Raw genomic sequence first — 25,571 nt, 5'->3', positions numbered from 1 at the left:
AGTAACATCTGGACCATAAAATGAAACTGATATGACAAAATCACTGTGTTCTTCATCTTTCACATTTGAGTCCTGGAGAGAATGGGTAAAGTCTACAATCAAAACTTTACAGCTCTTTGTTTATGTCCCTCTGGGTGCTACACATCAAGATGTGCACTCTGATCAATGGGCAGAAATGAAAGGGGCAGTGCCCTAAGTTTGTCCTTGCAAGAGTCTGTGAGTATGTCTCCTGCTGGGAGTGTCCTCCTTGGGTTGAACCTCAGGGACAGGCAGCAGGAAAACAGAGGGCCTGTGTATAGACAACTCTGAGTCAGATGAGGGATCAGGTGAGTGGACGGGGCCAGTACCAGAGGTAGAGTTGGTACCTCAGGCTCTGGGGAGGTACCTGAACCTTTACTGGTATAAAGATTTGATAGCTAGTTGACTGGTGGAGTAGTGATGGCGGAAGTCGTGTCAATACTGACTGGAAATCTTTCTTGGTACCCTGAAAGAGTCTGCATGGGAACCATGTCGGTACTGGATGATGAAACACCATCAAAGATGGCATAGATGGAGGGCAAGTAGGTTCCATAAAATGAGTCGGTACCAGCAGAGGTTGTCTCTCAATACTGGTGATGCAGAGGTCCTCTGGTCCAGGCTTTTCCAGGGTACAGTGGGCGCTCTGAAAGCAGTGCAGCTATGGAGCTTCCTGCAGCCAGGGGAGGTACCTGGAGGTGAGTCTGATATCACCCCCTGCCCCCAAAAGAGCAGCTGTGCAGAGGAAGACCTGTCCCTTCCCAGCCCAGTGGACTAGCAGCTGGGGCCTGGTGAATGGTAGGAGACCCCGACTGAGGTGCCCCCTGCCAGGCCCCTCTCTTTCCCCTGCAGTAGCTACATTTCATGGGGGAGATCTGATTTCACAGTCTGTGACATGTTTTTCATGGCCGTGAATTTGGTATAGATCTAAGTATAGTGGCGCTGTTTGTTCTGATATTTTTAAATTTTGGGGCAAAGTAATATATGAATGTTATGTATCTGAGAAGTCATTCAGAAGTTGTGTTTGGTTTTGGTCCCTGTGGTGGGGCAGTGCCCCACCTCCGAGAAAAAGGCTGGAACAGGCCTTTGAGGCTGTGCAGGCCAGCAGCCAATCAACAGAGGCCTGTTAGGAGCCAATCAGGGAAGGGCAGAGGCAGCCAATCAGGGCCGGGTTAGTCCCTATATAAAGGCTGCCTAGCAGGAGGAGAGGCAGTCTCTCCCTGACTGCCAAGGGAAGAGGACTGGCTCCTGGGCTGAAAGGTAGCACCTTGGCCAGAACAGTGCTGGGGAAGGGCAGAAGGAGCTGGGGAGCTCCACCCAAGAAAAACCCCAGGCTGCAGGCCTTGCTACAAAGGGCCGAGCAGGTGCACAGGGCCGAAGGGGAAGCAGCCCAGGGACAAAGTCTGACAAGGGGAGAGAAGAAGGTCAGTGAGGCTGCTGGTAGAGGGTCCCTGGGTTGGGACCCAGAGTAGCGGGTGGGCTTGTACTACACCTGGCTGAGGAGGAGTGTGGCCTGATACAGGCTGTGGCTGGCCCCTCTGACAAAGGGGCTAGACTTTGAGGCTGCAGCTGGCCACTGGAACAGGTGCAGACGGAGGACTGCTGATAACATCAGACCCACAGAAGGGGGTGAGACCAGAGCAGTGGGCACTGCCGGAGGGCAGTGTCCTAAAGAAGACACTGCCAAGCAGGGAGCAACGTGGGTCCAGACACGAACAGGGGAGCAGATGACGGATGGGACACCACCAGCAGAGGGCGTCCTGCAGAGGACAGAGCTAATTCCCAGATGTGCCAGCGGGAGGCGCTGCTGCGGTGGTGAGTCTCAACCCCGTCAGAGTCCCCAGAAGACATTTGGGACTTTTATTATTGAAAAGGGGATGCACCTTCTTTTTCCTTCATCCTTTTGGATAGAAGCAGAAGTGATTTGAAATTTGGTAGGAGGTAGGTTTCAATTCTTTATTCCCCACCTCAATGATCTTTGGCAGCATATAGCTGCCCCATTGCACCCTGCTCAAGTATCAACCACTACACCCCACAGTGACAAGCAGGCACATGAGCCTGGTATTTCTGGTACTAATGCTCAGTAGTGAATTAATTAGTGATGTTTAAATTACTGTGAGATTTCAGTATAATTATCTCATTGAGATAAATGGGATCACATCTCTAAGAGCTATTGTTTGTTTGCAGATTCATGTTCTTCTTTTGAAGGCTTTCTTTGCAAATGTAAGAGAGAGATGTTTTTGTTTTAAAAGGAAACTTAGATTCTGGCACACATTCATGTGACAATTTTAAAAACATTGACATTTATATGGTAATATACATGGCATCATGGTCATAAACTGTGCCCTCAGTAAGATTTCATCTTATTGAACTTTGAATATGATGGTGACACATTGATTTGACACCTGTCACATGTCTGTCTTCAGATCATTCAAGATTATAGCTGTGGTGCTAACCCCTTGGAAATGACTGATAGTCTCACTCTGTTATGGAAATTTAAATTAATTTCTGACACCGCTGTAAGACTAATGACTAAGATATGTAAATACTAGGTACTGTGTGACTCCTGTGGAGTTGAGTACCATAAGGTCTGCAATTACTCTGGCCATCCAGATCTGTCTGTTAAACTGTCTGTTAAAATACGGAGTTTGTGTATCAGCTAGGTATGCAGTAGTCTGCCTGCAAGGGCAGAATTGTTAGACACTATCGTTTTGTGGCAAAACCTGGACCAAATCCCTGAGATATTAAGGGTCTGGAGCAGAGGAATAGAATTATATTACATCTATGTTTTTACAGAAATAGGCAAATGATAGTTTAAAAAATGTAAGGCAAAAACCCCAGACTGTGTCCTGGGCTGCTCACCTAGCCAGGGGTATTAAGGGGTTTGACCCCTCAACACCTTATGCATCTGTGGAGCCACCTCAAACCTTGAATCTGGTCATGCAGGGGGTAAGAATCTATGCCTCTGCTACCCGCCACCCCAATCAGGCAGGGTGAGAATGGGCAGAGCCTTGGCGCTTGCTTACTCTATTCCCATTCCTGGTGAGGTGCATCTATCTGCCTCTTAATCAGGCAAGTGGCAATCTATCCCTAAGACTCTGAAGTCAATGGGATTACTTACATACTGAAGGTTAAGCACATGCTTATGTGGTTTGCTGGATCAGGGCCAGAGTATTTAGTTCATTGCAGGATTGAGATTTATATAGGTAAAATTACTTTTGTACCCTTAATTTATATGAATATGCACGTTTATGTGGATGTGCACAAACCTTTCTGAAGTGCAGCTTTTGTTGTCTTGTTACATTATTAAAATATTAAATTTTATTTGTGCATGTTTCATACTTGTTATACAACTTTTTTTTTATTTTTGAAAAAGTGTATTTGCTGTATATTTAGGGAATGTAGTATTTGTGCATTTTGACCTTTCCTTGCGTTTCAGAAGTCACGCACCAAAAATTCCAAGATTGTGGGAGGGAAGAGGGAAATGCTAACTTTTAGGGTAATTCTTATAAAATTACAGTAAATAATGTAGGGCTAGATGGAGACTAAACCCTAATCCCAGTGTATGGGGCAAAACCCTGCTGAATCAGAATTCTTGTGGAGATTCTATTTTGCTCATGATGTGAGAAGTGTGCTGTTGACCTGTTACCAGATGTACTTACTCCACCACCCTTCCATCCAACCATTTCCCACTTCACTCCTTGTCCCTGGCTGCCCACTTGCTCATGGGAAGGAAGTAATAAATAATGGCTGCTGGTTGGAGCCTGCTTTCTCTTGTGCACCCAGACTCAAGATTCAAGTAGATTGATCAGGACACATTGGCAAGTCAAGATCGACACAGGGATGGATTTTAAGCAGCAGCCACAACTTTATTAAACTTAACACAGAGGAGGGCACTACCCACCCTGTCGCCCGTACTTTCACATATCAGGCGTTTTAAATGATTCCACTGTGGAGTTACAGGGTTCCTACCATATAACCCATAACTCAGGGTAGGATCTCCTCACCTTATCCCTAGGATTCAGCTAGCTCACTTTTCTGAATCCTTTCACATACACTCCTCTCTCCCTTGAGGGGGACAGAGGATACTAAAATGGGAGAGAGACTTTGGCCCACGAATGCCATGAGGTTTCCCCCTATCCTGTGGGCACAAAGCATATCAGCAGAATCCCAAGTCTTTTATTTTACTTCTGGGACCCATCCCTTTTAGCCTTCTGTCATAAACAGATAGTTAAGGGTTAATGCCTCTTTTACCTGTAAAGGGTTAAGAAGTTCACCTAGGCTAGCTGACACCTGACCACAGGAAGCAATGGGGGCACAAGATGTTTCAAAAGGAAGGAGGGAAGTTCCCTTTGTCTTAGGCCTAGTCTACACTTACCGGCTGGTCCGGAGGCACGCCATCGATGTTCTGGGATCGATTTATCGCGTCTGGTTAAGACGCGATAAATCGATCCCGGATCGATCCCGGAAGTGCTCACAATCGACGCCGGTACTCCAGCTCGCCGAGAGGAGTATGCGGCGTCGACGGGGGGAGACTTCCGGCCGCGTCTGGACCGCGGTAAGTCCGGACTAAGGTACTTCGAATTCAGCTACGTTATTAACGTAGCTGAATTTGCGTACCTTAGTCCGAAGTCCGGACTAAGTGTAGACCAGCCCTTAGTTCAGTTTCAGTTTGACCGGAGTGGAAAAGATCAAGGAATCAGCCTCTTATCAGAGTAGTGAGTATTAAAAAAGGAATACATAGGTTTATGTTTATTTTCTTTTGTAACTTGTCTTGGCATTAGGGGGATAATCAAATTGGGTATTCTTTTGTGTACTAAGGTTTTGCCCAGGGGAACATCCTGTGTTTTAAATCTGTTGTCTGGGAGATCAGCTTGTATGTTATCTCCCAGAGGTTTTTCTTTTACCTTTCTTTTCTTTAATTAAAAGCCTTCTTTTTAAGAACCTGATTGATTTTCCTTGTTTTAAGATCCAAGGGAATTGGATCTGGACTCACCAGGGATTGGTGGGGGGAAAGAGGGGGTAATGATTAATTCCTCCTTGTTTTAAGATCCAAGGGTTTGGATCAGTGTTCACCAGGGAATTGGTGGAGGAGTCTCTCTAGGCTACCAGGGAAGGGTTATAGTACTTGGGAGGGAGAGATTCTGGGGGAGAGAAGACAGAGTTTCCCAAATGACTCAAATATTTGGGTGGTGGCAGCATACTGATCTAAGCTGGTAATTAAGCTAAGCGGTTCTCATGCAGGTCCCCACATCTGTACCCTAAAGTTCAGAGTGGGGGTGAAACCTATGACACCTTCTAATCACACTGGAAACTGGCTGCAAATTGTGATGAACTAACATTACTGCCACAAATTATTATTCAACCTGACTCTGCCTTCAGGATGCTGCAAGGAAGGTGAAAAACCCAGCAGGCCCCTGCCAATTTGGTCCCAGGGGGAAGAAAACATTCATCACAATGATTGTACTTAATTTTTTGACACTGTATTGTAGTAGAATGTGCAACTCTTTCATGAAACATTGATGATAATTTTTATTTTCTATTGTAAGATGCACAAAACTGCTGAAAGATTCCCCTATATTTGGGTAATCTTCTTTGGGTTGGCTATGCTGGTGTTAAGACTGCTGTACGCTAGCAATAAGGTGCAAAGCAGTCCTAACAGAGGGGAAAATCTACTTCCATACCTTACAGTTCTTGTATGGCTCATACCCAACACTGAAAGAAATTTAAATCAATATCCATTACACATTTTTTTTCTGTCATAGTCACTTCTTTACTTCTTCATGGCTTTGCCATGAACTCAAAGCAAGGGGTAGTACATTGTTGTGCTGTTGTTGGAGCAGACCAGAAGGCAGAGTGTGATTGAGAAAATCACACTCTTAGGGTTACCATACATCCGGTTTTTCCTGGACATGTCCAGCTTTTGGGCAATCAAACCCCCATCCGGGGGGAATTGCCAAAAAGCCGAACATGTCCGGGAAAAATACCGGCCGGGCACTTCCTCTCCCGCGGCTGCTCTGCTCCTCCCCTGACTCAGACTTGGGTTCTGTTTAAGAGCCAAGCTGCCCGAGCCAGCGCTACCGGCTTTGGGCAGCCCCCGTGCCTCCGGACCTCAGCTGCCGGCCGGGCACTTCTCCCCGGCTCCAGCTGCTCCTCCCCAAACTCAGACTTTGGCTCTGTTTAAGAGCCAAGCTGCTCGAGCCAGCGCTACCAGCTTCGGGCAGCCCCCATGCCTCTGGACCCTGCGCCGCCAGAGCAGAGCAACTGGAGCCGGGGAGAAGAAGTGCCCGGCCGGGGGCGCAGGGTCCGGAGGCATAGGGGCTGCCTGAAGCCCGAGTGCTACCAGCTTCATGGTTTGCCGGGCAGCCTCCAGACCCTGCGCCCCCAGCTGGGCACTTCCCCTCCCGGGCTCCAGCTGCGCTGGGGAAGCGCCGGCCAGAGGCGCAGGGTCTGGAGGCTGCCCGGCAAACCGTAAAGCCGGTAGCGCTCGGGCAGCCCTATTCGTGTGGCTGGGAGGGAGGAGGGGGAGTTAGGTTGGGGACTTTGGGAATGGGTAAGAGGGGGGCGGGGCCGGGGGTGGGAAAGGGGCGTGGTCAGGATGGGAAGGGGGGGGGGCTAGGGCCTGTGGGGTGTCCTCTTTTTTTTTTTTTTTTTTTAATATGGTAACCCTACACACTCTGCTTTCTGGGTTTCTTCTCTGCACCAAGGGGAAGTACCCCTTGCCATGCTTTTACCTGGTGTAGCATTCTTCCTACAGAGCACTGGTGTAGTTATGCTAGCTGGCACGAGTAATTAAAGGTCACCTCATGCCCCCATACTCAGTCATGCTGCTACAGATAGGCCACTCTCTGTTCCCATTGGTTGTTGCGATATTCTCACTTTATGGGATTGATGAACATTGTATGTAAATAGTGTATAAACTGCTACCTAATTTTCTGTAATATTATTGTAGGCTTGCAAAAAATTGTGTGTGTATCTATCTATCTATCTGTGTGTGTGTGTGTATGTGTGTGTATATATATATATATATATATAGATAGATATAGATATATATAAATTGCCTGTTTTTATATTTTCTAAAGCTGGATCTTATTCATTAAAGCAGAGTCTTCAAAAATGTGGGCCACAAGGGAACTAGTCAGAAAGCCCGGCATGGAAGATGCATAAATAAAGATGAAAATAATAGATGGGATTAAAGGCAGGGGGTATGATTGGTTTTATTTTCCTGATGGGGAGCTCAGCTTTCAAAAGTTTGGAAAAAGCATTATAGGATATATTCAGCAGAGAAAATCTTAAAATTGTGCAGATCTTGGTCCCAGATGAGTTTAAATGAGAACGCTGTTGGTCTATTCAAACAGTTTTGGTTGGTTCTGCATATGATTTGCCTAAGGTTAGAGAACTTACACATTTTTCTCTACCCCTATCATTGTATCCACAAATTAATTGACTGTGGACTTGAGGCTGTTTCTTCACTAGGAAAAAAGGTATTTTCTTAACTCGTTAGGTAACTGGAGTTAACAAACGTGAAGCCAAGGCAGTTTGTAGTGTTCACATGAATTAATTTTTAACTCTACCTGCTATGGGGGAGCCTAGTCTCTCAATCAACCTGCTAAATAGTGAGAAAACTACAAACTGCCTTAGCTTCACTAGGATTTTAACTTAACTGCAGTTAAGAACAGACCTTTTTTTCCTAACGAAGACAAGGCCTGGAAGTATGATCAGAGTTTTAAATCTGATGGATTTTTATGCTGATCAAAATTTATAAAACAAGATGGATTGGGTCATATCAATTCTTCGATGGGCAGCTTGCAAAGAAAACTGGTGCTCCAGAGAATGGTGGTATTCATCTGGTGATTCAGAAGGCACAGAGCTTACCCTGAAGTCGAGAGGAATCTTAAAACAGAGTCCGTACTACTTTTGATGAATATGGTGCTTTTTGCAAGGGTAATGGTGTCAGCTATGATGTCCTGGCCAAATTCTAACTTCAACAATTACATTCTATGTGCCTACGTTACTCCTTCTCCTTTCAAATGAAGTGTGTGTTCTCTCATTGTTTCAAATATGCCACCTACTGAGGTATCTGGGTGCATTAGAAATGCTTATAGATTGATTGATTGGCAGGGAGTGTCTAGGTGTGTATACATATTAACAAGAGTAGTGTTCCTGGAGCAGAACAGTTGCTTCATCTGCTACCTGTATGGGGCTGCATTTCAGGACTCTGTCTGTATAAAGAATTTTGGGATCATTCAGTAAAAGGACAATGCAGCCTAAAAAAGATATTATATTCCATAGCGTCAAGTATCAGAGGGGTAGCCCTGTTAGTCTGAATCTGTAAAAAGCAACAGAGTCCTGTGGCACCTTTAAGACTAACAGATGTACTATGCAAGTTTACTTGCATCTGAAGAAGTGAGGTTCTTACCCACGAAAGCTTATGCTCCCAATACTTCTGTTAGTCTTAAAGGTGCCACAGGACCCTCTGTTGCATATTCCATAGTGTATCTCAGGCAGGCCTCTATAGAACCTGGATTTCTGCTGATAGATTCCCAAAGATTATATTAATATAATATCTAATATATAGATTAATATTACACTAAATGTAAATTGTTTCCTGTCCAATAAAGTATTAGTCATAAAATACTGAGGCGTTTGCATGTTACTGAAATAAATATTGAAAGCTTTCTTTCCTGTCTGGAAAATGCGTTAGTTTGACTCCTGAAACCAACTTTAATTTCACTTGTAATCAAAGAGTTTGTTTACATTTGTTAATAAAAAATAGAAATGTGCTTATAGATAAATTATTTTTAAAATGATATACTCTAATTCCAGTCTTTGATCACAGCAGAGATAGTACATATTAATTTGAAAATCTGTGAAAACAGTATTTAATAAAAAGGGTATGTTCTATCATTGAACAAAAAAATCTATAATTACAAATGGATTATCAGTGTGCTGTCCCAAAGAGAATGTAAAGCAGCAGCTGCGATGGATTAAATTTTATGTATTCTTGAGCACTTAAGTCATAAATGTAGCTCTGGTGCAGTCGGTACTAGCAATTAGCCATTTATCACTGCAGTATTAGAAAAGCAAAATCATAATAGTATAATGCACTAATTGCTTCATTTAGTAGTCAAACTCAGGCTTGTTTTTTTAATGCAGTTTAGGGATTTGTTACTGTGTATGTAGGCTCTGTTGTGGCTGTTCCACCTGTAGTTAAAATTTATTTCATGCTGTTTCAAACAGGTCTGGCTTTACGTTTTTGCTGAGAGGAGGGACTTTTTTATTATCAGAACAAAGAAAAAGCTTTGTTCTATGTGGAATAAACTGGAAAATAAGTTTGCTAGTCTTGTGCCAAACTTTAATGATATTTTATTTGCTGTTCACCCAGAATCCTAAAACACTGAGCCAAACAAAATGTGTATGCGGAGTCCAGAATGAACTTTGGTGCACTGACTATACATTTCTCTTTTTAATTAAAAGAGCTGAAAGTATTTATAATTGTTAATGACAAAAAATCTGAGCTAAAATCTTGTTGGGGAAGAAAAATGGTTTGACAGTGGAAGAGAGGAGCATCTTGTATGGCTGGGTGCTAGCCTTGCTCACCCTTTAATGTTCCAGAATGATTCTGGCTAAAGAAAATGTGGTTAAAAAATAGCTCTGGCCGCAACTTTATTTATAATTCCAATTAAACTTGTAAATCAAACTTCAAGGTTAACTGGGTATTTGGCAACCAAGTCCCCATGCTTCGTCATTCCTGACGTGGCCCTAGAAAGCCTAATATAAGCAAAAGTCTTCCCCTTCTCCTAAATGCATTCCCCAGTTAGCCTCCCAAGGATTGGAACACTGGGGGGAGGGGGAGAAACCAATGCACAATAATGGGGTCACTTCCCTTTAGCTGAGGCTTTTGCTGACACCTATAGGCTCCATCTGCACATGGGCATCCCCATGTGATTCAGGAGCACTGGGAGAGCGGAGAAGGGAAGGGCCCACCAAACAGATGTCTTGAAATTACTTCCACTAAATTACTCCACACACTTGCCAAGACCTGCCAGGTAGATACCTGGGAAAGAATTCTCTATAGTAACTCAGAGCCCGCCCAATCTAGTATTCTGTCTCTAGCCATTGGGAAGTTTTGCTACTGGCAGTTGATGATTGGCCACCTGCCATAATAGGCAGTCCCATCATACCATCCCCTCCATAAACTTATCAAACTCAGTCTTGAAGCCAGTTAGGTTTTTTGCCCCCACTTCTTCCCTTGGAAGGCTGTTCCAGAACTTCACTCCTTTGATGGTTAGGAGCCTTCACCTAATTTTGAGTCTGAACTTGTTGATGGCCAGTTTATATCCATTTATTGGCACTTAAATAACTCCTCTCCCTCCCTGGTATATTATCCCTCTGATGTATTTATAGAAAGCTATCATATCTCCCCTCAGTCTTCTTTTGCTTAGGCTAACCAAGCCACCCTCTTTGAGATTCCTCTCGGAAGATTTCACACAGTATTCTATTATAGGCAGAGATAGAATTGGGGTAATACAGTGTGGAGAAAGACAATGCGATTCTAAGTATTGTGCTTTGTTTTGCAGTCTCTCTCTGACATACAGGAGTGCCTTTTCAAATTGTTGCAAAAGACTTCTGCAAAAATCTTGGACAGTGTTTGGAATGTTTACCTTGTACTTGTCCATAGAAATTAGAGATGTTCGTATGGAGCTTTTAAGTCACAATTCAGTTGATTTTGTTTTATCATATTGCCAGTATACAGCATGGCTATTGTATTGCCTCTATTAAAAATAAATTAGGTGTGAGGTCTCTAGTGATCACATCACTTGTAGCTTTCAAAGCAACTTGTGTAGGCTTAGTACAAAAAGCATACCCAAGTAGAATCTCTAAGTGGATCCCACATAGCTCATTTTTTTTGCCATCTTTGCTTCTCTCTCTCATGCCCACAGTTTTCCTCACATGGTTTTCTGGCTTTTACTGCAAAAGGGTTGTCTAACTCATTTAACGCTCTTCAGCAAGATACAGCATAAAACCTTTTGGTAACCTAAGTACGTTATTAAATTTACAAGGGTCGATCTTATGCTAGGGCTTTTAACTTTTAAAATGTCTTAACTGAAGGTACCCAAAATAGTGTTTACAGGAAAGACCAAAAGCAAATTGTAGTTCAAATGAGTAAAGATCCGGTGCGCCAAAGACATCTGCAGGTATTTGATGCCCCTAGATTTTAATAAATTTAAAATTTGAACTGGATATAGTGGCTCAGATTCTCAGGTGGTATAAATTGGAACAGCTCAATTGACTTTGTCAGTCTTGAAGTTAATGGAACTAAGTCTATTTACATCAACTGAGAATTTGGCCCACTATTTAAATGATTGATTATTAAAAACTGGGCAGAAAGTTAGAGAGAGTGCAAATATTATGGGCCTTTCCACACCTAAACAGGTACTTTTAATGAGTGGGTTTAATTTATCCTAAAAAAGAATAAGTCACTCAAAAAGGAATCTGCAATACAGAGCTGGGGTGACATAATTCCGTTTCTAGTCCTAGACTCAGATTCTCCATTCCAACCAGTCTTTAGCACATCTGAGCTGATTGTAATATTTTAAGCCTAGTCTGTACTTGAATGTTGTCCTAGTACAACTTTCATCAGTTAGGTGTGTGACTTTTTTATTTTATTTTTTTAACCAATATAGTTGTACTAGTACTGTGGGTGCAGATATAAAGGTGGTATACTGTTACAGGTTATTCTTCTTCCCTTACAGGAAAAAGCTATACTGGTATAAGCACCTTTATACTGCATCTGCAAAAGGGGGAGAGGGTATCTATGGTGCTTTAACTACACTGGTACAGTTAAAGCAGTAACTTTCTAGTGTAAATAATGCCTTTGTACAGGTATATGGGGAAAAAAAGCCTTCCCTACAGTTTCATAATTTAAGGCATTAGGAGTGTTTTGCTAGTCACCTTCTACTCTAAACAAATGGTGAATGAAGATCCTTTATCTCCTTAATACCATTTTCTGTGAGAGGAATAGGCCTTAACTATATACAATATAATATGAGTTTATATGCTGAGACAATGGGAAATGTAACTATATTACTAAATCTTCCTGAGAACTATATTATTTACCCAATGCAATAGCTATAGATGGCACTTTACAGACAGGAATAATAATTACTCCCTGTCCCAAGGAGCTTACAATTGAAACTAGATTTAATACAGAAAGGAGAATGAAGAAGGGTTAATAGTATTGAAAAGTCCTGATATGCTTATTACTTACCCATCTTTTTTATGGTTCTTAGAATTTTTGTACTAATTTATTATATTAAATCATAGGAATAGTGTCTGAAAAGAGAGCAGGGAAAGATAATTATAGTTTTCAGTAAGTCTAAACATTCAGGCACTTTGCAATAAGCAAGACAAAATTTAAACAGCAACAAATTATATTTTGTACTAAGCATATAGTCACTTGGCAACTCCTGCATTTCACGTGAACTAATCTGTATTTCCAAGAGAAACCCTGATCAGGAATTTAAGCTCAGCAAAAGTATTTTTCTAGCATAATGCTCTCTTCAATGTTCAGTAGTTATTGAGAAGGCTAGAAGAGATAAGAGGAAAGGCTATTTGTAACATATTTTTTTTCCCCTTTACTCTACTGAAAAGACCTGCCAGTTTGACAAATAACATCAGCAAGCTAGGAATTATTATATCTCCAGTCTGCAAAGGTTTCTTATCTTAAAACCAGCTTTTATAATGGTTTTATGGTTTTCCTTCAGTGTTAAATCTCACCTTTTGTTAAAAAAATATACATACAAAAATCATTCTGAATTTTTTTCTAGATCAGATGAAAATATAGTGTTATGTGGTTTTCATTTTAAATGTTTTTCTTCTGTCACCAAATACCTACATCTTCCCATGTAGTCAAACAAACCGCTTCTGCTAACATGCACTGAATTGTAGCTGAACTTGAATTTACAGTATAACTGAAAGATAGTGTTGGGAGAGTAAGGATAAAATATGCCTTGTATAGTTTTAAATGAGAAAATGTTCCTGAAATAGAAATTGAATTCATAATTGTTCATCACTTTTATTTTCCAATAAATAATATAAGTCTCTGAAGCTCTTGTGTAATTTAAATTACACAACTGCATTCAATACTGCTGTTCCACAGGGATATGGGATACACACATCTTTGTGTTTAATATCATCCTCACCTTGCTCTGACACTTGTGATCAAAAGTGATACATTGCTGGCCTACTATTAGAGCTACTATAGGTGCACATGTGCCCCCGGTATCTTCAATTGGAGATTTTTGGCAACAGTGCCCATTCAGTCCTCACATGCTCCCTAGCTATCCTTTGTGCCCTGTATGGAGGGTACACAGGCTGTGATGGATGAACTGCCCTCAGTTTCATCTCAACCGCCTTTGCCTGAGATGGAGCATCTAACAATGCTGTTTATTTAGCTAGTTATCCCATTCATACTCCATAGTTAGGCTTGGAAGACTGAGATTTTTATTGGTAAAGGTCAGTAAATGTTAATTTTGCAATACACACAAACACAAGCTGACGAAAATTTTTTTCCATCCCTTATAATTGAAATTTACAGAAACACAAAGTAAGAAAAATGCAACTTGAGAACTAGAGTTTGATTTAAGGATAGGTACTTCTTATATTTTGATATGTGATGTTGACAGTTTGTGTTAGCAGTCATTTAGCAGTTTTTGAATCTCAGTATGTGCTGTCATTAAATAATTGTCCGACTTCCTCATAATTTTCCACAATCAAAAATTTAAATTGATAAAATTAAACATCATTCTTAAAAATAAGGGGGGAGGGATAGCTCAGTGGTTTGATCATTGGCCTGCTAAACCCAGGGTTGTGAGTTCAATCCTTGAGGGGCCATTTAGGGATCTGGGGCAAAAATCTGTCTGGGGATTGGTCCTGCTTTGAGCAGGGGGTTGGACTAGATGACCTCCTGAAGTCCCTTCCACCCTGATATTCTATGATTCTATCCATCAAAATTATAAAATACATAAATAAAATTTGAATTCTGCCATATCTTCTGCAAAGAGTAGCTCCAAATCTCCTTAGCAAGAAGCTTGCCCTAAGAGACCTTGCACCCCATGAGGCTTCAAGCAGTCTGGAAGGAACCCTCTATGTCCAAACACTCAGCTATATCTGAACCCCGTGATACTCAGCATTCAATACCAAAGGATGCCTTGGTATCATCTAAACACAGTAGAGGTGCAAGGAACTCTGACTGCAACCTTCACTTCTTCTTTGAGGAGGGTCCCTTGGGGTGATCCTCTTTAGGAGACCGTAAGCAGTCTGGCTTGGAAAAAGGCAGTAAAGGGAGACTCTACAGTCTCTGCCTCGGTACCACCGGACCAGCTCAAACATGTGGCACCTGGCTGCTTGGCAACGCTACAGACTATGACGCCTCTTTCTGCCTCTGCAGCACATCGGTACCACCGACAACACCTTCTTCTTATCGAGGCTGTTGGTATTGCAACAATTTCTCCACCACAAAAATCTTCTGGTCTCCTTGGCACCAGAATCTCCACTATTTGGTATCGACCTCACTCCAGCACGTTCAATACTGAGCCATCTTCCAACACCGCCCAGATCAGCTTTATTTAGTGATGAAGACAAGAAGGATGAAGGGTAAATTTACTCATGCATCCGACGAAGTGGGCATTCACCCACAAAAGCTTATGCTCCAATACATCTGTTAGTCTTAAAGGTGCCTCAGAACTCTCTGTTGCTTTCTACTCATCCCGTCTCCCCTCGCCTTTCCTTGCAGCTACTAGACCAGGTCCACCAGAACACCGTGAATATCACCCAGGACCTGAAACTCAAGGCTGGTACAGGAACCAAAGGATGCCACCACCTATACCATTTCCACCACAGTGGCCTTATTGGGACCCACGGGCAGTGTACTGCCAACAGTACCCTAAGCCTCCAAGTCCACCCAGGGTGAGGTCGAGGAATTCTCCTTCACCCTCTAAAAAGAAGAACAGGAGTACTTGTGGCACCTTAGAGACTAACAAATTTATTAGAGCATAAGCTTTCGTGGACTACAGCCCACTTCTTCGGATGCATATAGAATGGAACATATATCGAGGAGATATATATACACACATACAGAGAGCATAAACAGGTGGGAGTTGTCTTACCAACTCTGAGAGGCCAATTAATTAAGAGAAAAAAAACTTTTGAAGTGATAATCAAGCTAGCCCAGTACAGACAGTTAAGAAATGTGAGAATACTTACAAGGGGAGATAGATTCAATGTTTGTAATGGCTCAGCCATTCCCAGTCCTTATTCAAACCGGAGTTGATTGTGTCTAGTTTGCATATCAATTCTAGCTCAGCAGTCTCTCGTTGGAGTCTGTTTTTGAAGTTTTTCTTTTGTAATATAGCCACCCGCAGGTCTGTCACTGAATGACCAGACAGGTTAAAGTGTTCTCCCACTGGTTTTTGAGTATTTTGATTCCTGATGTCAGATTTGTGTCCATTAATTCTTTTGCGTAGAGACTGTCCGGTTTGGCCAATGTACATGGCAGAGGGGCATTGCTGGCACATGATGGCATATATCACATTGGTAGATGTGCAGGTGAACGAGCCCCTGATGGTATGGCTGATGTCACTTGAATAGATATGTGGACAGAGTTGGCATCGGGGTTTGTTACAAGGATAGGTTCCTGGGTTAGTGGTTTTGTTTAGTGATGTGTGGTTGAAGGTGAGTATTTGCTTTAGGTTGGGGGATTGTCTGTAAGCGAGGACAGGTCTGTCTCCCAAGATCTGTGAGAGTAAAGGATCATCTTTCAGGATAGGTTGTAGATCTCTGATGATGCGCTGGAGAGGTTTTAGTTGGGGGCTGAAGGTGACAGCTAGTGGTGTTCTGTTATTTTCTTTGTTGGGCCTGTCTTGTAGGAGGTGACTTCTGGGTACTCGTCTGGCTCTGTCAATTGATATTCTGTCATAGAATTGATATGCAAACTAGACACAATCAACTCCGGTTTGAATAAGGACTGGGAATGGCTGAGCCATTACAAACATTGAATCTATCTCCCCTTGTAAGTATTCTCACTCTTCTTAACTGTCTGTACTGGGCTAGCTTGATTATCACTTCAGAAGTTTTTTTTCTCTTAATTAATTGGCCTCTCAGAGTTGGTAAGACAACTCCCACTTGTTTATGCTCTCTGTATGTGTGTATATATATCTCCTCGATATATGTTCCATTCTATATGCATCCGAAGAAGTGGGCTGTAGTCCACGAAAGCTTATGCTCTAATCAATTTGTTAGTCTCTAAGGTGCCACAAGTACTCCTGTTCTTCTTTTTGCGGATACAGACTAACATGGCTGCTACTCTGAAACCTTCACCCTCTGTATCTAGACCCTCTGAACCTCCAGAAGAGGCAGTCGAGGAATTAGAGGAGACTTCAGACTGGGAACCTGCATCAGCTGCCAACTTTTCATCTTCTTCCCTGGATGAAGCCATCATGCCCTAACTACCCACCATGTGAGATGATCTTAAACAGTTTCACGAACTGTTTAAGAGGATTGCAGATTCCCTGGAATACCTCAGGAGGAAGTGGTGGAATCCCAACATAAGATGTTGGACATCCTCCAGACTTCAACCTCCTCCAAGATTTCCCTACCAATAAAAAAGGCTCTCATGGACCCATCCAAGACCACTTGGCAGACACTAGCAACAATCTCACCCACCCGTAAAAGGGCAGATAAAACCTATTATACCCCTTCCAAGGGAATGGAATTTTTGTTCTGACATCCCATGCCAAACTCCCTGGTGGTAGAGGCTGTGAATGAAAGGGGCAGACAACATCATTCCAGAACCACCCCGTACGAAAGGGACTGAAGAGGTTATACCTTTTTGGACAAAAGACCTACTCGTCAATGAATCTTCTATTTAGGATCATCAGTTATGGGACATTGATGGCCAAATATAATTTCGTAAATAATTCAAAAATCTTTCTTTATTTTTCTACCAGATGACAAAAAAGAGCAGTTCAAAGCAACCAACTCAGAGGGCCACCTTCTTGCTCAAACAGCCTTATAGGCTTCACTGGACTCGAGAGAGAGAGAGAGCGGCACATTCCATCATCACGGCCATGGTAATGCAATGAGCTTCCTGGCTCCACCTCTCTGAGGTACAATTTACTGTTGAGGATCTTCCATTCAAGGGCCCGAAACTGTTCACATCTAAGATGGATGAGTCGCTAGACACGTTAAAGGTCTCCATGGTGACCCTCACATCCTTGGGAATTTAAACACCTTCCCAAAAGAAAAAAACAAGCGAAGTATTTTACAGCACAAAAAACAAGATCCGTGCCCTATACCCAACTTCAGAGGCAGTATGACCTACAAAGATGGAGGCAGAGACCCACTAGGAGGAGACAGTACCTTTCTGATTTCAAGAATGCAGGCCTTTCTCTGAGCTCTGTTAATTTTCACGTAAGCGACACTAACAGTGTTCCATTCTCCAGTGAAGGGTTTTCAATGTTTGCTCACCTTGCAACTTCTAGTTTTATTAAAGTGTTATCCAGCCTGTTTCCACACATCAGGGAGCACACCGCAGCCTGGGTTTTTAAATTAGTCAACTCTCTGATTAAACCTCCCTTTGAAAACCTGGCCACATGCTCAGTCTTACACCTATGCATGCAGATGACTTTCTTGGTGGTTATCACCTCTGCTCGGAAAGTTAGTGAGTTTGGGACTTGGAAGGTAACCCTCTCCCCCAATCCGTTTTCTTGACTGTTTTCTTTAAAGTCAAGGTATTGCTCTGATCAGATCTCTTATCTTACATAATAATTCTTACATAATTTGGCCTTGGATTTTTACATCAAACTATTCATCTGCCAGTTTTTTACTCTAAATCTAATTAGTTTAGGGAGTACAGCATCCTTCACACTTTGGACATTAGGAGGGTATTGTTCTTCTGTTTGAACGGGACTAGATACTTTTGGGCCTCTCTTTGATTATTTGTTTCTGTAGCAGAGTTAAAGGAACACCCATCTCCACTCAGAGACTTTTAAAATGAGTTTCCGCTTGTATTCTTGCGTGCTATGAAGCTGCTGACATCCCGCTCCCTCCTAGGATTATAGCTCATTTCACCAGATTGCAGTCTACCTCTGTTGCCCTACTAAAAGAAATTCCTATCAGAGAAATCTGCAAAGCTGCCACATGGATCTCCATTCACAAAGTGTAATGGTCAAGTGCATGCATCCTGGGTAGATGCTGCATTTGGGACCACCTCATTCAATTCGTTTTAGAACAGATGCCAAAGCATCAACCTTCTCTAAGGAGTGCTGCTCAGGTGTCACCTGAAGTGGATCACCCATAGGGACATTACTCAAAGAAGGAGAGTTTACTAATCTTGTACAGTAACTGGAGTCCTTCAAAATGTTTGTCTCTATGGGTCCTCCACTACCCACTTTCCTTCTCTGCGTTGGAGTCACATCTCTATGGGACTTTGTAGCAGGGAAGGAACTGAGTGAGGCTTGTCCATCACAGCCCTACGTATCCTCAATATATGGCATGATAGCTAGTGTGCATGTGTGGCCCAAATGAGCACTGGTGCCAAAAATCTCTGAAAGTGAAAGGGTCACATGTGCACCTGAAATGGAGCACACCTAGACACACACATCTTGAAGAACTCCAGTTACCATATAAGATAAGTAACCTCTTCTTCTGTGATCTTCTTTTTTTATTGAAATTGTTGTTTCAAGAACAACTATAGGACAATATCTCCCTAGTACTTAGTTTTTGCTACTCAACTTGAGTAATAAAAAGCATGGAGAGGTGTTTATGATGGTTTAGGAGATGAGATACATTAATGCATGGGTCGGATGCTTGTGATTGAGGAAGGAGATTAAGGAAGTAGAGAGATTTCTGGATAGGTTGGTTTGAATAAATGAAGTTTTCTATGAATGAAAAGTTGCTTTACTTTCTTGTCTCTTCATATTGGTAAACTGATTGAGTCATCATCTGATTTTGAAATCTCTGCTATTTTGTTGTCGATATGTTAGATATTTTATGGCCTCACATTTCTGATAAGAAAATTTGACTGTGATTAAAGGTCTTTGTATTTCAAAAAAAATTTGCCTGACTCGTTTTGATTACACCTTTGTGTTTATCACTTGTTTCCGACTACACAGGCTTAAATCATTTTGATTCAACAAAGTAACAAGTAACCATGACTTCCTTCAATGCTGGGATTTCCTCCATGATTCTAGATGCATTTCTCCTTAAAAAAGGAAACAAAAAAAGAGTTTCTCCTATAATCCCTCAAATAGTTCTCTATTTTCCTATAAACTGTATGAAAATGAAAGTATCTCATAATTTCTCAACCTTCTTTATCTCTATGTGCTCTCTTTAGGTTTTTATTTTTTTGGTGAAGTTGTCTTTTTTAATTTTTGTAAAATGTTTAGCATAGTTCTTAGCACTAAAAATAACTTTAAAAAAATCTGTACATTTGCTGTATGCCTCTTGTTAATCAGTTGTCCCACCTTCACAGAACAGTGTGTTTGTTTGTTTGTTTTGGTCTGGTGTGAAGAGCTATTCTCCTGTGATTATCAATAGCCATTACACCGAATTGGCTATACGCATCCTATTTCCCCCTATAAAATGGGGTTGCAACAGCTCTTGCACATCCTATCTTGATAATTTTACATTAAAAATACAAAGCATCTCTACAATATTATAAATAGTTTGCATTGCAAATCTAATTTGCATGTGTATCCAAAGGCAACCTTAATTACTTAGTCAACAAACCTAATTCCCTGAACAGCTGTAAAAGTGCTTTGAAGTAGGTCAGCCTGGCTCATTGTTAATTAGTTAGCTGCCTGTATGCTTTTCACCCTCCAATGTTTGATAATATAATACTTCTCTCTAATGATAGCCCTTGTGCATGCTCATATTACTGAATAGGCATTTTTGCTGGTTTGAATTATTTGGTTTCTATTTTAAAATCTCACAATTACTCACCTATGGCTATTCTGTGTTTAAAAAAAGAAAACACCTGATTTATAACAAGGTATTAGTGACATAAGTATGCTGTCCTGAGGTTAGGTGCAGGGAAAGAATATAAGAAATTTCATATCCGTTAGTGTGTTTGAAAGAATAAAGCAGACTACATTGCAGCAATATATTGCTTTTATATTATTTCTCAACAATACCTTTGGCTTTAAAGTTAAGGACAATGTACTATACTTTAAAAAAAAAAAAAAAAAAAAAAGTCTGTCTAGATAACCAAGCTAAAGTTGATATTGCAAAGACTTGAAGTTTATATTGAAATGACTTTTGCTTTGGAGTTTTTTATATTTTATCCTGACATTTGAAAAATTAGTTATCACTAAGGTAAAAATGATTTTAATGAAGTATTTAAATACATCTTAGAACAGAAAGAATATTTGTTTTTCAAGTGGGTATCATATACTACCATGCCTTTTTCAAATGCCTTGATTAGCAATGTTTCAAATTGTTACTTTCCTCTAAAAATAGCTCATATACGGCTTTGATTTAATCTTGGTATTTACATATGCAATATATTTTGTGAAAGTCTCTTTAAACTTTATTACAGGAAATCATATGCTTTCCTTTTGTCTTTTAGCTTGTGATGAATGGAAAATTTTACCAAAACCTAATCTGCATCGGGATTTGAACAGATTTGGACACACTGCAGTTGTCAGTAATGGGTAAATGAAGCATGTTTTAAATGTGTCTGACCATTTTTGCAGGAAGAAAAAATACCTATGATGACAATTACATTTACATAAAGTGCAATTCCATGATGTGTACAGTTGATGTCATTTATTAATATGAATAGTAGCCCTCAAGAACAACGTTACATATCCTGGTCATCAGTACATCAAATCATTTATTTGGGATAGTTGTGGAGCATGTTGATTTAGAGAATGTTTATATAAACCTGAGGGGTAGAACATTTGTCTGGCTCTGCCAGGACAGGGGGCACTGGATGTGGTTTTTGATTATGCTGCAACTTTATTCTTAAATGTCTGGGAGTACCTGGCAGATAATTGTACAGTGCAGGTAATACCATATATATCTCTATATACTCAGGGGGCTGCTGTCAGCCCTTTCCCTTTTCAATCCTGCTCCCATCCATTCTGCTTCTGCAACCCCCCCCCACACACACACCAGTGAGCATTAAGTGGGCTATAAAGGGTGGGGAATTGACTCCCCACCATACCAGTTGCAGGAGCCCCAAATCCGCTGTTGCTGCTCATTTAAAGGATGCCTTATTTAAATCCTTTGCCAATGAATTTTATCTGATCACCATATAACCATTCTATATGGAGTACATGTACAGGCCCAACCCCCCTTTCCTACTCCAGCAGGTCCCTAACTCACTGTGAAAGGTGACAAACCCACCTGGCCTCAGCCTTTCTGGCAGTGAGAGAAAATTTCTTCCCAGCCCCCCTGAGAAAAGAGGTGACTAGCATAATGGCCGCAGCAGATAAAGATCCATGTGTGGGGAGGGTAGGTGATGCTAGCCTGGTCTGCATTAGAGGTCTTTCCTGGAACTGCCTTGGGTATAAATAACCTCCCACACACTTCCAGTCAGCTGGAAGGGGGCAGCGTCTCCTCCCCAAACTGACCTCATCCAGTTGTGTTTCTTCCTACATCTTTACCTGGAACTGGTAATCCTTTCGGGGAGAGAGGGCTGCATAAAGGGGCAACGACCTCCTTCCTACCTGCTTGCTGGATCTTTGCAGTTAAAGGGGGCAATTCACTTTCACCATACAGCTGAACAAAGGTCCCCAATGCTTAATGCGCGGCGAGGATGTTTAGTGATTTACAGTGTGTTTGAAATCCAACACCAAGTATTAGTAATCACTTGGATGTAATGTATAAATTCTTTTTCTAAATTCAGTAGCACACTGTAGGTGATTTAGTGTCAAAAATCATAAGCTTCTAGGAAAAATTTACTTATTGTGTGAAAAGTAAGTGTTAGATGATTCCCATGCAGTGATCATCATTAAAGTCAGTATGTACCAACAGTTACCAGCTCCAGGCTACATTATTTTTTCAACCCCCAGCAAACCCTTTGTAAAGGTTGCTGTCCACAGAGGAAACCCAGCATAGCTACTTTGGCAGGGAATGGGAGGGCAATACTGTGGGCCCCAGAGCTGGCATGGACACACATGGCCTCTGTGCAAGTGGCTTTAGCTTTTGGCAGATCATTTGAGGTTTGCAGGACTTGATGGCCAAACTCCTTGCTTCATCCAATGATGGTGGGGCAAACGTTATCCCTCTGAAGCAGTGGTCCCCTACTTTTCCGTGTGGCGGGCGCCGGACGACTAGCCACCGAGGAACATGGCAGCCGGACAAGCAGTCGCCGAAATGCCGCCTAGAAACGTCGCCGCCAAAATGCCTCCAAGAAGTAGCGTCATCAAGAGGTGTTGCCGCTGAAAGGCATTTTGGCGGCAACGCTTTTTGACATTGCCGCTTCTCGGCGGCCTGTCGGTGGCTGCTTGTCTGATGGCCAGTAGGCAGGTGCTTGTCTGATGGCCAGTAGGCAGGTGCTAACCGTGTTGGGGACCCCTGTTCTGAAGGAAGAGTTTTATAGGAAACTTAGTTAAGAGGATCTCAAAGAACATTTTCTCATTGGCCCTCTCTCATGGGTTTCACTTATGTCCTAACATGTGGCAGTTGTTGATACCATAAATGATCACTTTTAAATGCCAACAATTGTATGTTGCCTTTTTTGCATGATTTATCACTTTCCAATAATCTGAATGTGTAAATAATTAAACACATCAATAATTATAGAGTATATAAGTTACTTTACACATGAATATTATATTAAAAATAATGCAATAATATGTAGTAATAATAATGCAACAATATCTCAGTCCTTGAGATAAATAACAGCTGCAAATTGCAATGATCAGCAAACACTGCACTTCAAATTCTCTAATGAAATATGTGTAGATTGTTTCATTAGCAGAGAAGAATTGCTCATAATGAAAGAGTGTATCTATTGCTAGTGTCTCACAAATAGTGATAAGGGAAATTTAAAGGATTGATTCTTATCTAAACTATATCTGAAGCTTTAAGATTTGGCTGCTAACAATGAATTGAAATTGCAGTAAAATACCCAGTTGTTCTTCAGCTCTTACTATATTATTATAGCTCTTTAACATAAACTGTACTGCTTTGGAGGTGCCTCAGAGCCCATTGATACTTGTATCACTACCAAACAAGAGGTCCCCTTGGGAGTATATGATGCTAGAGAGATCTAGATTAATTCTTCAGATCTTCTTAATTTTAAATGAGAAGGGGGAAGAACTATGGCCTCAAATCCAGAAATGTACTGCTAGCTAAGAGAGATGTCCATGACTGCTAGCTGGTGTTACTTGTCCTTGGAATCTTCAGTCTCAAAGAGAAATGCTCTTTGGTCCCAATCTCTTATTGCAGACCATCTAGTTCATACAGTACATGTTCACATTACCTCACACCAAAAAAGAATACACAGTCCTTTTTCCTTCTTCCCACCCATTTTCTATGTACTGCTCTATATTTTTCTAATACATATAGTTTGGCTGAGTTTAGACATACTTTAAGCTTTATTTTGGAGCAAACTTTTGAAAAAAAAAAAGCACATGAACTTTGAGGTTTTTAAGGGAAACGCTGACACAGTCTTAATTTGACTGTTGTGAAGAATAGTGCCATAATATATGTAAAGGTGGTTAAAAAAGCAAGAGGATATAGCTTTAATAATGCTTTATTTATAAAAACAGTTATTTTATATTCCCTTTCTTTTGTCATTAGGTCCATGTACATATTTGGGGGTTTTTCAAGTGTTCTGTTGAATGATATCCTTGTGTACAAGCCTCCAGACTGTGAAGCATTCAGACAAGAAGAACTTTGTAAAAATGCTGGTCCAGGGATAAGATGTCTGTGGAACAAAAATCATTGTGAATCCTGGGAATCTGGACGTGCTAACAATGTCCTTGAAGCAAAGTGTACCAGAAAAACAGGTAAGAGTGATTTTTTTAATCTTTTCTGCACTTCATTGAATTATAATTTTGCTTAATGTCAAGGGTAGCAATGCTTCCATAACTGTATAAAGACATTTTCTTATATTTAACATCAGTTGTTTAACCTCCGGTGCTTCAGGATTGACAGCTATCACCCTCTCTTTAGTTTATAGTCAGGGAAAACTCTTTAGAAATGAAATGTAATGGTGAATAACAGGATATATCTTAGTTTCCTCACAGGTCCTTCTTTTACTGGAAAGATTTTATAATTAAGGTGTCAGAATGGAAAGAAATAGAAGATATAAAATATTTTATTTCTAAGTTTTCCAAGAAGGGAAGTAATCACAAGGGGTATGGAACAGCTTCTGTATGAGGAGAGATTAATAAGACTGTCTCTTTTCAGCTTGGAAAAAAGATGACTAAGGGAGGATATGGTAGAGGTCTATAAAATTATGAAGTGTTATTTACTCCTTCTCATAACACATGGACTAGGGAGTCACCAAATGAAATGAATAGGCAGCAGGTTTCAAACAAACAAAAGGAAGTATTTCTTCACACAGCGCCCAGTCAACCTGTGGAACTCTTTGCCAGAGGATGTTGTGAAGGCAAAGACTATAACAGGGTTTAAAAAAGAACTAGATAAATTCCTGGAGGATCAGTCCATCAATGGCTATTAGCCAGGATGGTGTCCATAGCCTCTGTTTGCCAGAAGCTGGGAATGAGCAACAGGGAATGGATCTAATGTTGACCTGTTCTGTTCATTCCCTCTGGGGCACCTGGCATTGGCCACTGTTGGAAGACAGGATACTGGGCTTGATGGACCTTTGGTCTGACACAGTATGACCGTTCTTATGTTCTTATACATCGTTTTGGAGGTCACTAAGTTTTAAGAAATATTATCATCAAATTGACCCATCTGCTTTTCTTTTGACATCAGAAACATCAGTGTTAGTGCTGGTCTGCAGGTGTTTTTATAATGTTAGCGGTTAATAATTTTATAAACATTATATAGCTATTATTTATAGCTTTCCAAACAAAACTATGACATGTTTCCCATCTCTAAAGAGAGTCAGGTCTATATAAGATAGTAAAACACTAGCGAAGATGTGGTTCAAGAGCTGTAAAGGGGGAGAGGGATCACTGATGAAAAGAAAGGAAGCATTGCTTGAAACAGTGGGTTTTAAAGAGAAATTTGAGGACAGAGAAAGAAGGTGCTTATTGGATGAGGATAGGAACAGTGCACCAGATATAGGAGGCATCACAGATAGGGGGAAGATAAGTGAAAAGCAGAAAAACTAGACTGAGTGATAGTGGGGAGTAAGGGAAATGAGAATAGATGGAGGTGGCAGCAAGATTGAGTGGACCAGTAGATGAGGGAAAAGAGCTTGAATTTGAGGTGTGCAGGCTTTTTAGGCAGACCTGGAGGGACCCACCTTTGCTGCTCCTTACTAGGGCTGAACCTCCAGCAGAGGGTCACAAAGGGCCAGCTACACCCCTTCAGAATCATATATTGTATAAATTAGTTGTAGTTTA

At 41.3% G+C, this 25,571-nt stretch overlaps 1 protein-coding gene across 6 annotated transcripts in view; it reads left to right on the top strand.

Moving 5' to 3' along the window:
* Nucleotides 1–25,571, top strand: part of ATRNL1 (attractin like 1) — a 1,006,335-nt gene that overhangs the window by 227,196 nt on the left and 753,568 nt on the right. For all 6 annotated transcript variants that reach the window (XM_034775239.1, XM_034775240.1, XM_034775241.1 and 3 more), the window contains exons 11-12: nt 20,645–20,729; nt 23,830–24,038. In XM_034775239.1, the coding sequence (XP_034631130.1) occupies nt 20,645–20,729; nt 23,830–24,038 (294 nt within the window). The remainder of the gene's footprint in view (nt 1–20,644; nt 20,730–23,829; nt 24,039–25,571) is intronic.

Source organism: Trachemys scripta, chromosome 7 (assembly GCF_013100865.1).
Source record: "Trachemys scripta elegans isolate TJP31775 chromosome 7, CAS_Tse_1.0, whole genome shotgun sequence".
NCBI classification, from domain to species: Eukaryota; Metazoa; Chordata; order Testudines; family Emydidae; genus Trachemys; species Trachemys scripta.
This window is presented reverse-complemented; position numbering and strand designations above follow the sequence as displayed.